Here is a 17,574-nt window from a genome sequence, read left to right on the forward strand (position 1 = left end):
TCTCCCCAGCTGCTCACCGCACCCAGCTCCGGACTGCTCCAGCTCCAGCCCCATCTTCACTCTGCCTCAGCGCTGCTGGTGTTCTGCCTCCAGCTCAGCTCTCTGGGCTGCTCCCCTGGTTCTGGCTGCCGTGGCTCTGCTCCCAGCACAGCTCTGATCCCTGGGCTGCTTCTCTCATTCTGGCTGTTGTGGCTCTAGCTCCGCCCCTCTGGGCAGACAGAGGATAGGACCCCGCGCTCCTTACTCCCTCATTGGCCTGCCTGCGTTGTCAATCAGGTTGACCTGGAGCATTTGCCTCTCCCCATTGGCCCTGGGGACTGTCAGTCCAAGGTCCTGGTTTCTCATCTGCACTTCCACTTTCTTCAGGTACTGGGAGAGGGCCAACCAAAAATCCCCACTAAGTTTCAGTAAGGGGACACCAGTCCCCCTTACATCAGCAACAGCAGCCACCCCTGACATTGTATCTACACACATCTCTGCCTCTGCACGCCCACAACCCAGCAGCCTACATCCCCCCTCTGCCCCTCTCCTCTCCCCTAGCTCACAGGCTTGGTGCTGGGAACTGGGGGGGAGGCGGTGGCAGGCAGGTGATGCCCTAGACCATCCCTATGGGAACACACCTGGGGGCTGGTCAGCGCTGGGAGGGGACAGGCTCCTCCATGGGTGTCACTGTTAGGCACAGAGATTCCCTCCAGCCTGAGCTGGGACTGGGCAGATTATCAAGGGAGATGTGTTTCTAAACCCCTCTTTGTAACCAGTATAAAAATAAGGGTGGAGCGTCCCGGAGAAGGTGTCAATGAAAGTGAAGAGATGGGACTTGTCAGTCACATTGTAAAATGAGACCTCACCCACATCATAGTCCAGGAAAATCCCCACTCGTCTAGGCCTGACACTCATGGACAGTGGAGTCAAATGGGACGTGAGGGCCTTGTATTCCTCATATCTCAGACACACTGTCCAGAACCCATTCTCAGGTGATAGGTAAATATTCCCCTTCCTTGTCACAGATTCTGTACAAACCCCCAGAGTCCAGTTTGTTTTGTCTCCCACCTCCACCTCCCAGTAATGCCTCCCTCCCGTCAAATTGTTAAAGCCCAGGACAATGGGATAAGTATCAAATCTCTTAAGATTGTCAGGCAGATCCTGTTGTTTGTCTTCGTAGGTCACAGTTTTCTGATCCTCAGACAGGATGAGGCTGGGATGAGCCGTGTCTGGATCCAGAGTCACATCCACTGGGGAGAGAGTCACAGAGTCACTGCTGGGGGCAGGGGCTGGTTACTGGGATCAAAGGGAAATTAACCTGTGTCCCCATTAATTGCTGTGACACAGGGTTGCTGACAATTTAAGGGGAGTCAGGGCCCCATCTAAGGCCAAGGGGGCAGGAGAAGGAGAAGAGAGGAGATGGGAAGGGGGGCGGGTGCTTGTGAGGGACATAGGAGAGGGGAGGGACAAGCGCCAGGGAGGGGGAGCAGACGGGAAGGGAAGGGGGAGATCTCCAGGGAGTGAGGGGAGGGAAGGGGCAGGCACCAAGGAATCAGGATATGTGTGGGGGGTATAGGGAAGGGCATCGGGGAGGGGGGGAAGGGGCAGACACCAGTGGCACAGGGGTGGGTGCCCGGGTTATGGGGGAAGGGGAGAGGCAGGGACCAGAGTGGGAGGGGAGAAGCAGGTGCCAGGGGATGGGGCAAAGGGAAGCAAGTGGAGGTGGGTGCTGGGATGGAGGGGAGGGGTAAGCATGAGGGGGGTGGGGATGAGTGGCAAGAGAAGCGAAGGGAGAAGATGCAGATGCCATGGGGATATTGGGGAATAGTAGGTTCTGGAGGTGGGGAGAGGGGACGAGCGCATGACATGGGGATGGGGGAAGGGAGGGGAGTAATGGGGGTTGGGGAGAAGAGAGAGGTAAGGGCTGGCAGAGGAAGGGGACAGATGCCAGGGAGGCAGAGGGAGGAAGGGCAGGCTGCAGGAACAAAGGTGGTGGGGGCGAGGGAAGAGGAAAGACAGGTGCCAGGGGGCAGAGGGAAGTTGCTCAGGGGTGGGGCAGGAGGTAGGAATTAGGGGCAGCAGCAAGGGACCTGGAGGGGCAGGTGCTGTGGGAGTTGCAGAGAGAGGTTGGTGCCAGGGGGACATGGAGGACATTGAAGTAGGGTCTAGAGGCCACTCAGGCTGGTTCCTTGTTGTGCCACAGGCACTGCACAGACAGAGGTGGATCTTTGCCTGTGTCTGACTGACTGAGGAGCACAGATCCCAGTGACTGTGAATAGGATGTGTGCACCTGAGTCACTTCGGGCTGCACAAAAAGAGCTTGGGCCTAAGTCCCTGGTTTCAGCTCCACTGTGATGTGATCTTTGAAAAGTCATGGAAGACGGGAGAGATTCCAGAAGACTGGAAAAGGGCAATTAGAGTGCCAATTTATAAAAAGGGAAATAAGGACAACCTGGGGAATTACAGACCAGTCATCTTAACTTCTGTACCCAGAAAGATAATGGAGCAAATAATTAAGCAATCAATTTGCAAACATCTAGAAGATAATTAGGTGATAAGTAACGTTCAGCATGGATTTATCAAGAACAAATTGTGTCAAACCAACCTGTTAGCTTTTTTTGACACAGTAACATGCCTTGTGGATGGGGGGAAGCAGTAGATGTGGTATATCCTGACTTTAGTGAGGCTTTTGATACTGTCTTGCATGACCTTCTCATAAACAAACTAGGGAAATACAACCTAGATGGAGCTAAATAAGTTCGGTGCATAATTGTGAAAAACCATTCCCAAAGAGTAGTTATCATTGGTTCACAGTCATGCTGGAAGGGCATAATGAGTGGGGTCCTGCAGGGATCAGTTCTGGGTCTGATTCAGTTCAATATCGTCATCAATGATTTAGATAATGGCATAGAGAATACACTTATAAAGTTTGCGGATGATACCAATGTGGGAGGGGTCGCAAGTGCTTTGGAGAATAGGATTATAATTCAAAATGATCTGGGCAAACTGGAGAAATGGTCTGAAGTTAATAGGATGAAATTCAATAAGGACAAATACAAAGTACTCCACTGAGGAAGGAACAATCAGTTGCACACATATAAAATGGGAAATGACTGCCTAAGAAGGAGTACTGCAGAAAAGGATCTGGGGATCATACTAGATCACAAACTAACCAAGGGAGGAGAAACTGCTTCTGTAGTTGGATAGCCATTCACAGTCTTTGTTTAATTCTGATCTGATGGTGTCAAATTTGCAAATGAACTGGAGCTCAGCAGTTTCTCTTTGGAGTCTGGTCCTGAAGTTTTTTTGCTGTAAGATGGCTACCTTTACATCTGCTATTGTGTGGCCAGGGAGGTTGAAGTGTTCTCCTACAGGTTTTTGTATATTGCCATTCCTGATATCTGACTTGTGTCCATTTATCCTCTTGCGTAGTGACTGTCCAGTTTGTCTCATTACTGTGAATGGCTATCCAACTACAGAAGCAGTTTCTCCTCCCTTGGTGTTCACACCTCAACTGCTAGCAGAGCACCTCACCCTCCCTGATTGAACTAACCTCGTTATCTCCATACTGATTTATACCTGCCTCTGGAGATTTCCATTACTTGCGTCTGATGAAGTGGGCATTCACCCACGAAAGCTTATGCTCCAATACTTCTGTTAGTCTTAAAGGTGCCACAGGACCCTCTGTTGCTTTTTGAAAAAAATGGGTTTGTTTAGTCTGGAAAAGAGAAGACTGAGAGGTAACATTATAGCAGTTTTCATGTACTGTACATAAAAGGTTGTTACAAGGAAGTGGGAGAAAATTGTTGCTCTTTACCTCTGAGGATAGGACAAGAAGCAAGGGTTTAAATTGCAACAAAGGAGGTTTAGGTTGGATGTTAGGAAAAACTTCCTAACTCTCAGGGTGGTTAACCACTGGAATAAATTGGCTAGGGATGTTGTAGAATCTCCATCATTGGAGATTTTAAGAGCAGGTTAGACAAACCCCTGTCAGGGATGTTCTAGATAATACTTAGTCCTGCCATGAGTGCAGGGGTCTGGACTAGATGACCTCTCGAAGTCCCTTCCAGTCTTATGATTTTATTATTCTATTCTATTATTCTAAAGCTCCTGCTGACCCTGTTGGCACTGAAACTCACTCAGAGCCTAAGTTTGTGCAGTAAAAGTTCCCTCAGTGCCTGTGTTTCTCCCGTCTCATCATGCACAAAGCTGGCTCCTTCTAAGCATGAAGATGCCTATCCCCTGCCTGAGCCCCAGCATGATCCACGGACTGGGAGAAGACACATGTGCAGCCACTTCACTTGTGTGCCAGGCTCAGTTTGGTAGGTGTGCTCAGGGGCTGTCTATCAGATCGGGTCCCTCAGGCGAGGTCACAGAGAACAGCTGGTGGGGAAGGGCTTCCCTCATAAATGTTAGCCTAGTGGTTAGGATGTGGGGGACCCTTGGTTTAAGCTCCACCTCTGCCTGAGGGGGAGAAGGGATTTGAATAGGGCTCAGGACAGTGCTCTACTCACTGGGCTATGCTGATATGGGGCATGCCTCAGTCTCTCCTGTTGAAGATGTTCCAAGGTGGATAACTAATTAAAGAGTCATTGGAGCAGGGGCACTAGCTCCTTGCTCTCCCACCTCACAGATGGGTGGCCGAACCAACAAGCTGTAGACTCATTCTCAAATTCGCTCTCTAGCCCAATGACCTTTAATTATTTAATCCACAATGCAACAGCTTCAACAGGGGAGAGTGAGGAAGGCCCAAAACAGCCTCTCTCATACCCAAGGGGTTAGGGCAACTCACCTAAGAGGTAGGAACCAGGATCACCCACATTCCAGGTAAGTGCTCTAAGCACAGAGCTAAAAGTTATAAGGGAGGCAGGAACATCTGAAGCTCCTCTGGCTGTTTTGAGCGGAGTGAGAAAGGCATCCAATTCATTCCCGCAAGAAATGCTGTAGGTGCCTAAGTCGCCTGACTCCAGTCGAGGTGTTCCCAGTCTCTTACCATTCATTCTACAGGGAGCCTGGGCACCTAACTAAGGCTTTGTGAAATGCAGTGTTGTTCCTGTGATTAAAAATTAGGCACTGGAAGTGCTCAGCATCACAACACTTATGTCTCTTTGGGGATCCGGGCCTTTGGGTTCAAAATACAAAACATTTCACAAAGTCAAACACTCTATTTTCTCCCTGTGCCCAGCCAGATTGGCCTGCAATGTCCAATGTTTTCTTCCCAGGCTGGAGAGCACTAAGGAAAAATTGCAGGTGGGAAGCAGTTTAATTTCACAGTCAGAGGGGGCAAGATCAGAGTTAATATGGGAAGCATCGCCATAGCTCTGAATTCACAACCACAATCAAGAAATCCTTGCTCCTCCCTTGGGGTTTAGACTCCCCGGGCTTTGCCATCAGAGTGTGTGAGTCCCCTCCATGGAGATCTCTGGGCCTAGGCGCTGAGACGCTGCCCAGTGAATCTGCAGGGCTTGTGCGCTCCTCAAACAGCTGCTCCAGGCTGGGGCTGCCCAGACGGGTCCCCACAGAGTTTACCAGGGTCATCAAGGGCGGGGTAAGTGGGGCAATTTGCCCCAGGCCCTGGGCCCCGCAGGGGCCCCCATGAGAGTTTTCGGTGGGTCTTCAGTGGCAGTGCTGCTGAACACACCCAGATCAAGTGAAGGACCCGCTGCGGAAGACCCGGAGCTTCTTCTGTTCCGGGTCTTCGGCGGCAATTCGGTGGCGAGGGCTCCTTCCGCTCTGGGTCTTCGGCGGCGGGTCCTTCACTCGCTCCGGGACCCACCGCTGAAGTGCCCCGAAGACCCGGAGCGGAAGGACCCCTGCCGCCGAAGACCCCAGGCCCCCTGAATCCTCTGGGCAGCCCTGGAGATTACAGGCTCCGCAGGCCCTGATGGGAAGAGGTTTTTCTGGGACCCTGAGCTCTGACAGCATTTCTGCTCCTGGCCCAGCTCTCCGTGCCCCTGTGGTGCTGACAGGCTGCACCCTCTAGGAGAGCTGGGTTGGCCCCTCACAGCGCATGCAGGGACTTTGTCTGTGTCCATGTCCCCTTCCCTCCATTCCTGGGATGAAGAACAGCAGCCCCAGGGCCCCTCCCTTCACTCCCCAGGGCAGGGGAGCGAAAGCCCTTGGCCTCCTGGGCAGTGGGGCCTCCCAGCACCAATTTCTGGGTCAGTGTGAAAGTGTCTCCACCCAGAGAGGTCTGCGCACCTGGCAAATGCACAGATGTTCCCCGGGGATCAGGGGCCAGGGCTAGTACTCACCCGCCTCCCACCCTGGGAGCACAGGGGATCTGGGACCCACCCATGGCCTGGATGCAGCCAGCTCAACAGGTGACAGAGCTAGTGCCCTGAGCTATCGGAGCCATCAGTGTCAAGGCAGGAGCACTGGGGGCTGTGTGCACTGCTGGGACTGTTATGCTAGTGATCTCGGTGCGAACTAGCTCGGTGCAGGACATCACAGTGGTCAGTCTTGCTTCAATCCAGTCTGACCCACACAGTGGCTGTCACGTCTCTGCACTTCTGGAAGCATGTATGTGTGGGCCTGAGCGATGGGACAGGCCAAATTTCCATGCTGCAGACAAGCAGGCTTATGAGGTCCTGGTCCCTACAGAGTCTGCTCCACTCGTGAGGGCCCCAGGGCTTGGCCACAGGAGAAAGCTTCACTGGGTTAATTAAAATCACTTTGAATACTGCTGTAGTGATCCCGGAGCAAACCCCTGTGTGACTGTCCCAGTGTCGTGCGGCTCATTGGGTTTAACTTTATAGATTCATAGATTCTAGGACTGGAAGGGACCTCGAGAGGTCATCGATACCAGTCCCCTGCCCGCATGGCAGGACCAAATACTGTCTAGACCATCCCTGATAGACATTTATCTAACCTACACTTAAATATCTCCAGAGATGGAGATTCCACAACCTCCCTAGGCAATTTATTCCAGTGTTTAACCACCCTGACAGTTAGGAACTTTTTCCTAATGTCCAACCTAGACCTCCCTTGCTGCAGGTTAAGCCCAGTGCTTCTTGTTCTATCCTTAGAGGCTAAGGTGAACAAGTTTTCTCCCTCCTCCTTATGACACTCTTTTAGATACCTGAAAACTGCTATCATGGCCCCTCTCAGTCTTCTCTTTTCCAAACTAAACAAACCCAATTCTTTCAGCCTTCCTTCATAGGTCATGTTCTCAAGACCTTTAATCATTCTTGTTGCTCTTCTCTGGACCCTCTCCAATTTCTCCACATCTTTCTTGAAATGCAGTGCCCAGAACTGGACACAATACTCCAGCTGAGGCCTAACCAGAGCAGAGTAGAGCGGAAGAATGACTTCTCGTGTCTTGCTCACAACACACCTGTTAATACATCCCAGAATCATGTTTGCTTTTTTTGCAACAGCATCACACTGTTGACTCATATTTAGCTTGTGGTCCACTATAACCCCTAGATCCCTTTCTGCTGTACTCCTTCCTAGACAGTCTCTTCCCATTCTGTATGTGTGAAACTGATTTTTTCTTCCTAAGTGGAGCACTTTGCATTTGTCTTTGTTAAACTTCATCCTGTTTAACTCAGACCATTTCTCCAATTTGTGCAGATCATCTTGAATTATGACCCTGTCCCCCAAAGCAGTTGCAATCCCTCCCAGTTTGGTATCATCCGCAAACTTAATAAGCATACTTTCTATGCCAATATCTAAGTCGTTAATGAAGATATTGAACAGAGCCGGTCCCAAAACAGACCCCTGCGGAACCCCACTTGTTATGCCTTTCCAGCAGGATTGGGAACCATTAACAACAACTCTCTGAGTACGGTTATCCAGCCAGTTATGCACCCACCTTATAGTAGCCCCATCTAAATTGTATTTGCCTAGTTTATCGATAAGAATATCATGCGAGACCGTATCAAATGCCTTACTAAAGTCTAGGTATACCACATCCACAGCTTCTCCCTTATCCACAAGACTCGTTATCCTATCAAAGAAAGCTATCAGATTGGTTTGACACGATTTGTTCTTTACAAATCCATGCTGGCTATTCCCTATCACCTTACCACCTTCCAAGTGTTTGCAGATGATTTCCTTAATTACTTGCTCCATTATCTTCCCTGGCACACAAGTTAAACTAACTGGTCTGTAGTTTCCTGGGTTGTTTTTATTTCCCTTTTTATAGATGGGCACTATATTTGCCCTTTTCCAGTCTTCTGGAATCTCTCCCATCTCCCATGATTTTCCAAAGATAATAGCTAGAGGCTCAGATACCTCCTCTATTAGCTCCTTGAGTATTCTAGGATGCATTTCATCAGGCCCTGGTGACTTGCAGGCATCTAACTTTTCTAAGTGATTTTTAACTTGTTCTTTTTTTATGTGGGTCAGGAATTGACCTGAGCTGAACTTGAGCTTTGCTGCTCAAAATCTGAGTGTCATGGGGACTGGCCCTTTGACAGGCTCCTGTAAGGGAGAAGGAGCCAAACCAGACCAAGCTGGAAGTAGTTATATCCCTGTTTGGCTGGTTGGCAGCTAATTAGCTAGTGAGTTTGATAAAGGGTTAGCAGGTCTCAGCTGCTAGAGAGAGGAAGCTGCTGAGAAAAGGGGCTCCCAGTTCCTCCCAGGAGAGCTGATCAGGAGAGTTCACCAGAGCAAGGAGCCTGGAAGGAGTGCTCCTAGAGAGAGGAGCGCCCCTAGGGTAGATGGGCTCCTAGAGCCTGTCTCTACTTATGGCTGGATCGGCACTGCTGCAATCGAATCAGTGGGTCCAGTAAAGCCCCACTAAAACGATGGCAAAGTGCTCTCCATAGACTCCGGTACCCCACCTCTCGGGGAAGCGCAAGGGAAGTCGACGGGACAACACAGCACAGTGAAGACACTGTGGTAAGTCGACCTAAGCTACGTCAACTCCTGTTACGTTATTCACTTAACTGGAGCAGTGTAACTTGGGTCGACTTACCGGGGTAGTGTAGACAAGGCCCTAGATGTGACGCCCATGGCAGCAGCAGGGCAGAAGCCTGGGTGACTGCACCTGGCTGGAGAAAGCAACTGCAGGTGAGAGCTGCAGGGAACAAAGGTACAGTCTGACCCGAGCCCAGCTCCAGGAAGGAGGGCTGAGGACTCCTGACTCAAAGAGAGGGAGGAGCTAGAATGAGAGTCGGGGCTGAAACCGAGCAAAGGTAATTATCTTATTTTGGCGTTTATTTGGGCTCAGAGTAGACGCCAGCAGGGGACTTTTGTCTCAGACCTTTTGGACTGTGTGAGGTAATTTAAGGAGTGCTGAAGAGGGGAAGCTGAGGCAGGGCACTTGTTGCAGGGTCACCTGAGCCAGCTGGGGGGCAGGGCGGGTTCATGGTCTCACCCCATAATGAGTGCAAAAGTGGCACCTGTTTAACTGAACTGTTGCCACTTCCCCATGCAGACAGCCTCGCTTTCTGCAGTCTGTCTGTGTGGGCCCCTCACCACAATATCTGACCCCAGCGGAGCCTGTATCACTGAGTGGGAACCTAGAGTGAACACTGAGCACAGGGTGCTGTGCCTCCCACCTGGTTCCCAGAGTCCCTGTTCCAGCTCTCAGGCTGCTCCTGCTCCCTGGCAGCTTCCAGCTTCCCCTGACCTCACGCTGCATTTTCCCTGCACCATGCCCTGGCCTGGGGGTACGGAGTCCCCTGCTGGCTGGATGCTGAACTGGGGGTGATGCAGGGCCCAGTATGGAGCCAACAGGGTCAGTACAGTACTCTGTCAGATCCAGAAAGGCAAAGGACAGGCCCAGGGACTGGGCGGCCTCACACTGGGACCCTCACACCCATCTCCCCCTAGCATTTGCTGCTCCCCCTGCTGAGCTTTGTCTGCACTCAGACTAGGAGCCCATCCAGGTCTGGCAGCCCCTGGCTCACTCATGGGCACTATATCAATAATAACACTCACTGCCCAGCCCCTAAGGGCTGTGTGACAGCGAGGGGCCTTACCCATTGTAGATGGGGACCCTGGGGTATAGGGAGTGTGGGGCGCTTGGGAGAGGGGGCAGAGAAGGGCAAATGGGGAGGCTTGGAACAGAGTATGGGAGGCGGGGTCTCGGTGGGGTGGGGCCATAGTCTGGGCACTGTTGCCCCCGCTTCTAGGGAGCTTCCGGTGCTTGCGTGTAAGCCACCCCAACTGGAAGACTCAAGCACTGCCTGTGTCAATTCTCCTCCCCACCCACATGTAAAGGAAACCAAGCACAGTAACTTTCACTCACCGGTGAATCTCTCCAGCATTTCCTTCATGTCAAGGCAGATTTTATACACATTCTTCAGGGCAGGAGAAACAGCTTCTGGTTCCTGGAGTGTCACATTTTCACTCCTGTGAAGAAAACATCCCGTCATCACTCGGCTGCTCTGCGCACACATCGCTCACGGGAATAGAAGGAGAAATGGAAATGGAAACACACCTGATCAATGTGCTTTTCACATCCTGAAAGGAGACAGAGAGTCAGTGAGCTGGGTTAACACAACGTGCGAAAATACTGAGTGACTTTCCACACGCGATCAGATTTAATTCACAACATTTAACACATCAGGGCCAGACTCTTTTGTGCAGGATATTCAGCAGCGATCACTGATTTCAGGTGCCCCGTCTACCCTGGTTTTGATTCCCAAAGGAGCTAGGTGTCATGTGACAATGGCGAAGACTGGAAGAATGTTATTGTTTTGTGAACACTGAACAAGGAGCTTTGTTGGAACAAGAAAAGCAGCAACATCCCTAACATGCCTCTGCCTGTCCCTCCACTTCCCTGCAGAGCTTCCACCCAAACTGTCTCCAGCCTCCCTCCTGTCCAGCTTCCTGCTGTAGATCTAAGGAGACAGTGTACAGATCCTCACCCTGAGCAGCTTCAGCTCCCACTGCTTCAGCTGGATGTGTGGGTGCTCAGCACTTCCCAATATCAGGCCCCAGATGTCTCAGGCTGGCACCCAGAGATGGAGGCCCCCAGCATTAATTAATTTGAGATCTCACTCTGGGTTGTGGTTCCCGCCTCTGCCGCCCCTCCTCCCCCGCCTCTGCACAGCTCAGAATCTCTGATCATAAGCCACATTGGGCCTAGTTCCAGCACTCACAGCAGGGACCACATCAGCCCCTTGCTCCTTCTGTTCCATCCCTTTGACCGACAAAGCCCCCACTGTCTCCCTTTCCCTCTAACACAGACTGTGCGTGTCAGTGCTGACAGGGCCTCATGCCTGGGCTTCTGTTTGTGTTGGGAAACTGTCAGACTAGGCACTGGAAATAGGATTTGTCACTAATTCCTGGGATCTAGCCACTGACTGGAGAGTTTAATGCTGCAGGGATGGATGGGGAGATTGTTAACAGTCCCACCTTCAGCAGCTCAGCAGCTGGTTGCAGGCATTTCTCTTCTACCTCTGTGATCAGCTGCTGCAAAGTGGCACTCTGCTCTGAGAGCTTTGTTATATTGTCCTGTAGTTTCTGCAGAGTCTCCCTCTCCTCCTCCGCCAGTCCTTGCAGTAACAGCTGCTCTTCCTCACTCAGAAACTGGTGCAGTTTCTTAAATTGACATGTGATCAACTGTCTCCGATTCTCTACTTTTTCCTTTGGTAAAAAATGGAAAAGGAACAAAGTCCAGAAGTCAGAGCTGGGCACACAGCATGCTGAGTCTGCCTCACAGATTAGGGAGCAGGGTTGCTAGAGTCATGAGCTGCAGGGATCACGAACATGGGTAAATTTTCAGGGTAATGGAATTGCAAAATCCCCTTCTTGCAAAAAGCAACTTGGTCCCACCCCAACTATTGCCCCTGTATCCCCTTCCCACCTTCAGCCCCTCCTGCGCTGTGGGGTCTGAGCAGCAGGGTGGGCAGATTGTGTCTTTTGTTCTGAAGATCCCAGTGCTCTCACTGGATTAGGGCAGGCAGTAACCCCTTGAACACTGATGCTTGAGTCGGAGCATCTGGCAATTCCCTAAAACCCACTGTCCTGCCCCAGAAGACCCCTGTGGTAAGGGGGATCTGGGGGTTCAGTAGGGGGTCAGATCAGGGGAGAAGAGGGGCCAGTACCTGGAGGCAGAGATACATGGCGGGTAGCGGTCAGTGCCTGGAGGCAGTGGTGCGGGGCAGAGGGGAACCAGCACACAGAGGCAATTGTATGTGGGGGGACAGGGGGCAGCAAATGGGGCAGCTCTTTACGTACCTAGGAAGAGGGAGTTCTACCTGCTACACAGGCTGAGAGACCAGGCAGTCCATCACTATCAGGCAGGGGGAAGGCAGCCAATCAGAAGGGCTTTCCCAGCAGACTGGGTTGTTCCCTTTAGAGTTGGCAGGTCTCGACAGGTCCGACGAGGGGGGGGGAAGCCGGTAAAAATTACCAGGACCCGGCGGTCCAGAAGGGGGCCCGGGGCCCAGCTTCCCCCCCCGTCTCGTTGGCCCTGTTTAGCCGGTCCGCCCTTGCTGGGGGACCCGAAAAAATTCCGGGCCCGACTCCCCCTCCGCCCCCATATTGGCCCTGTTTAGCCGGTCCACCCTTGCTGGGGGGCCCGAAAAAAATTTTTCACTGGGGCCCGAACCCACTCTCGGCGGCGCTGGGTCTCGCAGCGTAAGGACTGTGACTCTGTGGGGTGGGGGGTGGGGGGGGTGTATACAAAACAGTTGTGTGTGGGGAGGTGTAATGACAGTGGGTGTGAAATGAGTGTGGGTTGGGTGTATGGAACAAATGACGGAAGTGGGTGTGAGTGAACAAATAGAATATATATATTCTATACAAATGCCAGCCTTCTACAACCTACTAGTATCTGCTTTGTGAATATTGGCAGGCCGGCTGGCTGCACACAGCCATGTAGTTATAGTTGTAGAAGACAGCAGCTAAGGATTAATGAGTCAAGGGGCCCCATGATGGCTGCAGAGGATGGCAGAGGAGAAGGGCTGTCTCTGTCTGCTCAGCTGAGTAACTCCCAGGGCTGCCCTGAGCTCTGCTCCCTTAGGGCCAAACTCCTAAAGGCCAGTGCAACGTCTGCCCACACTGAGCTCGGTGCCTTGCGTGTGGATGTGCAGAGAGTGCCTCTGAGGATCTGCACTCCTGAGGGCTGTCTGTGTCTGCAGTTACCCAGCATGGTTCGAGGGTATGATGAGGCAATGGACTCACATGCAAACACTGCACCCCCTATTGTAAGAGTGTTTCATCTCCTTCCTGCCCCCAGAGAACTTGGAGGTGAGTCTGTGCCACTGACCACAGGACAGGAACTGTCCCCTGGTCTGCTTTACTGTGATCCCCTCAGAGACATTTCCTGCTCCTGGTACCATGGCACCATCTCAGGGCAAACAGCTAGAGCAGGTTATAATGTCAGCCTATAGCTTTTTGGCCCCTCACCCTAGGAACACTGAAGGGAGAAGGGCTCAGGGAAGGATAAACCCAGACACCCACTTGCCACTCTGTGGTTTTCTCCTCCTCTTCAGATGTCCGCTCCAGGGCCTCCTCCAGCTCCTGCCTCAGAGGGCCCAGAGCTTCCTGGAGTTTCACCTGCAGGGGCAACATGTGTGATAAACAACCATTAATCTGCACTTCCTGATGGGTAGAGATTGCAGGAGGCAGGGCCAGATGAAACAGAGGCACTACAAACCCATGTTTAGGCCCCAGCTACTGGAGTCGTGATAAAATCCGGCTCTTGGCTTCCATTAAAAAGAGAATGTTTCAAACCCTCTGGGTTGCAAAGAAAATATTGAAAACATGCCTCAAATGTGACAGATACAGCGATTCCTGCCTGAGTCTGTAGAGAGCCTGAGCCCAGTGCCCTGAGAGGGGACTGCCCCATTTATGTGTATGGGACATTGACACCAAGCCTCACTGCTCCGGGGGCCAGCCAACCCCCCCAAAAGTGGGGCTTTGTGTGGTAGCAGGGGGTAGCTCATATGACTCAGCTCCCCCATCCAATCATAGACACCCTGGCTGCTGGATTGGGGGGGCTCCCTGACCCTTTTCGAGTATCTCTCTCTCAGTGGGAGGGAGGGGATTCCTGCTATTGGTCCTGTGGGGACAGACAGCCCTTGGGTGGGTGGCCCCTTCCACAGCCACTGCTAATGGGGCCAGAACCACGACAGGGCCTCTTGTCAGCATGTTGTGCCTGGAGCCCTGGGGTGCCTCAGTCCAGCCCTGTGCAAAATGCACATTTCAATAACAAAGCCAGGAGAATAACCTGGGCAGAGGCAGCAGGGTCAGAGCTACACATTCTGGGGCATTGTCTGGCTGAGACACTGATCCTGGGGGAGACTCTTCCCCACTTGTCTGCTATGCTCCAAGATTTCTCAGGAATGGAGGAGTTTAGCTGAAGTTTGAGGACACTGAGCCAAGCTGCAGCCTTGCAGAACCTAGTGCTCACCTGGGCAGGGGAGGCCTCAGAAGGGAGATGAATGTATGTTTATGGGCACTACCAAGCAGTCATCATTGGGCCCAGGATCTGGCCCCTTCTTGTGGTGTGCTGTCCCTTTAAATGTTTGAGCACTCCCCCATCCCAGTGCAAAGCCTCACTTGCATGTTAGTTTCAGTTTTTCAGCAGTGCTTCTATATCCTGGGAAATTTCCCAAAATCTGGGAATTTTTGAGTAAAATGTTTCAACTTGGGAAATTGGGAATTTTCATTCAAAAGCTAAATAATCCTGGGAAAATTTAATAAAAAGTAAAAGACTTTACAAATCTCAAAAATCCTGGGAAGTTTTCATAAAAAGTAAAATATTTGCGCTTCTTTTAAATTTCCCTCAAAATGCGTTCTTCAATATTTGTCACGTGATTTTCATAACTGGGCTGTGCTGCTCTCCCATTGGTGGTGCTTCAACGTACTATATCATGACGGCACAAGTGAAGTGACAAGTGCGCACATGCACTCACAACAAACCAACCTCAGCAACAGCTGGCTGGCGGGTAATGAGGAGATGGTTATCAAATTTATCTTCTAGGTAAGGTTTCTTCCAATAATTAAATATATTGCAATACTTACTGATTATGATTAGTTTCTCGATCTGTCATTAAATCTCTAAAATTTTGTATTTCGTGCTTGCAGTTGCACAGAGAATGTGGACCAGAGTGTTCGGCTGTTCATAAATTTGTAACGGCACCTGCCTCCAGGCAAATATTAAATATCTTCGCCTACTGTGTTAGGTGATAATATATAATATGTTCCCTTCTTTGATTTAAATATAAATTGAAATACACATTATACTAATTATCACATGCCATTATTTCAGAGATCTCTTTCCATTTTTTATCTAACGTAAAAAATGAATAAAGAGACTGGTAAGGCTGGTGAGAAGAGGAAGAGGACTGCAGGAGTAGACAAAGATCCATCCACGTCGAACGGAAACAACAGGATAGCACCCCCGACAGAGTATTAAGACTCGGAGTGAACTTCCACCAAAAGAGAAGCCATCTACTTTCAAAAAAGCCTTTCAAGACTCGTGGCTTCAAGAAGGTAAATACAAAGACTGGCTGCAGAAAGTTGAAAACAATCTTTTTTAGCTTATTGCAAATGTTGTGATGTAAAAATCCAGGCAGGTACTAGTGAGTTAGATAAACACGCTAATGGTAAAAAACATAAACAAAAGGTTGAGACAGTATCTAATACAAAGAAAACTGATGATATGTTTAATAAACAAGATTGTGAAATTAATAAAGCAAAAACATTTGAAAAGCAAGTTAAAAATGCAGAGATTAGAATGCCTGTTACTTTGCTTAACACAGTATCAGTATTCAATCTGTAGAACACTTGACTGAAGTAGTTAAAAAATGTTTCCAATTCCAAAATTGCTGAGGCTGTTGCATTAAAGAAAGATAAATATACTGCTATAAATAGCAATGTTTTGGCGCAAACTGAGATGGAGGAACTTGTAGAAAAATTGAAAGTTAATGAATTTAGATTATTCAGGTCAATTCATGTTTGCAAATATATCTGAACTGGCTAAAAGGGTTTTCACATTACCGCATTCAAATGCAGCATGTGAAAGAATTTTTTCCATGATAACTGACATAAAAAACAAAAAAAGAAACTGTATGACAACCAAAACATTCAAGTCTAGTGTAGTTATAAGGTCAGCTTTGAAAGCAAAGCAAGAGAAATGTTCTAATTTTGTAATTACTATTAAGCACTTGTATTTACATTGTAAAAATATGTACAGTAAAAATGACAGTGATAAAACTAGTAAAAATATTAATGGTGGTAATGATGTTCCTAGTGACGACTCAGACCATGAGTCAGAAAATGGATAAAACTCAGAGATTATAATAAGGAAAATTATGTAAAAGTGTTATTTGTTCTGTTTGCTTTTTTATCTTATTTTATAATCATATGTTTTACTTTGAAAAAATAAAAAGTACTTTGATGTACAGTACACTGCAGGGCACATGCTGTACTTATTAATACTTTTGTTTTTAAAATAGTGAAATTTGTGTAAAATACATTGTTTTCTATAATTTCAATCCTATTTCTCATGTGTTAAATATTTTATTTACTGTATATGTAACAACTGAAAATTGAAAAACATGTCTATACGTATAAAAATTATAATAAATGTGAAATATCTCGAACGAATAAGAATAATTTGTATATAATATATATTATATAGTTATTAAAAACACACATATTACGTTCCTTTGAGATTTTGAAATAAAAAACTTTATCTGGGAATTTTTCAGCAGATTTGGGGAATTTTTAGCACTAGGTTGGGAAAAGTTGGCATCACGATATAGAAGCACTGTTTTTCAGATGACAAGAAAACCACCAGGACAGAAGCTGTTTTTCCATCAGCTCACTTTTAGTGTAAGAGGACTGTTGTCCCCTTACTAAAACTCAGTGCGGGTTTTTGGTTGGCTAGCTCCCAGTACCAAAAGAAAGGGGAAAGGTCGATGGGAAATCAGGAGCCTGAGACTGACAGTCCCCAGGAACAATGGGGAGAGGCCAATGCTCCAGGTCAGCCTGATTGACAGGGCGGGGAGACTAATCAGGGAGTCAGGACAGGAGGCCGGGGGGGGGGGGGGGTCCTGTCCTCCATGTGAGCTGGAATTGCCTGGGTCAGACAGAGCGGGACCGAGCTAAGGAGAAAGCAGGGGCCTGAGCTGAGCTGGGGAGCAGAGCTGTGCCAGATCCAGAGGGGCCAGAAAAGCAGCCCAGGAAGCAGGTCAATGCTGGGAGCAGAGTCACAGAAGCAGCCCCCAGAGCAGACCTGTGCTGGGAGGAGAGCTCCAGCAACCAGAGCCGGGGGGGCCAGAGAAGCAGCCCAGGGAGCTGGAGGCAGAGCAGCAGCAGCAGCCGTGGTGAGGCAAAGTGGTGGAGCTGGAGGTGAGACATTGTGGTGGAGCTGGGGCTGGAGTAGTCCAGAGCCAGATGCGGTGAGCAACTGGGGAGAGCGAGGGGGACCCTGGGCAGCGGGCCCAGCGCAGGGTGATGCCCCCAGCCAACTTGCCTTGCAGGCCAGACTTGGAGGGGGATCCTAACCCTGACGGGGTGGATGATACTGGGAAGAAGGGTCTGCCACCTAGAGCCTGAGCGTGTGGCACCTCCAGAGCAAGTGTCTGACCCACAGCGTCTCTGTGTTGGGATCCACTAGGCATAGCTACCAGGTAACTCGGAAAAGTGGAAGGCCAAAGTGTCGATGAAGCTCTTTTG

General features: G+C 49.9%; 1 protein-coding gene across 1 annotated transcript in view; it reads right to left on the reverse strand.

Moving 5' to 3' along the window:
* Positions 1–672: 672 nt before the first annotated feature.
* LOC135887690 (E3 ubiquitin-protein ligase TRIM39-like) overlaps positions 673–17,574 on the reverse strand; it is a 37,261-nt gene continuing 20,359 nt past the window's right edge. The window contains exons 2-6 of the mRNA XM_065415416.1: positions 13,348–13,443; positions 11,296–11,526; positions 10,376–10,398; positions 10,184–10,287; positions 673–1,232 (exon numbers count right to left, since the gene is read on the reverse strand). Coding sequence (XP_065271488.1) covers positions 673–1,232; positions 10,184–10,287; positions 10,376–10,398; positions 11,296–11,526; positions 13,348–13,443 — 1,014 coding nt within the window. The remainder of the gene's footprint in view (positions 1,233–10,183; positions 10,288–10,375; positions 10,399–11,295; positions 11,527–13,347; positions 13,444–17,574) is intronic.

This window comes from Emys orbicularis, chromosome 13 (assembly GCF_028017835.1).
Source record: "Emys orbicularis isolate rEmyOrb1 chromosome 13, rEmyOrb1.hap1, whole genome shotgun sequence".
Classification (NCBI taxonomy): Eukaryota; Metazoa; Chordata; order Testudines; family Emydidae; genus Emys; species Emys orbicularis.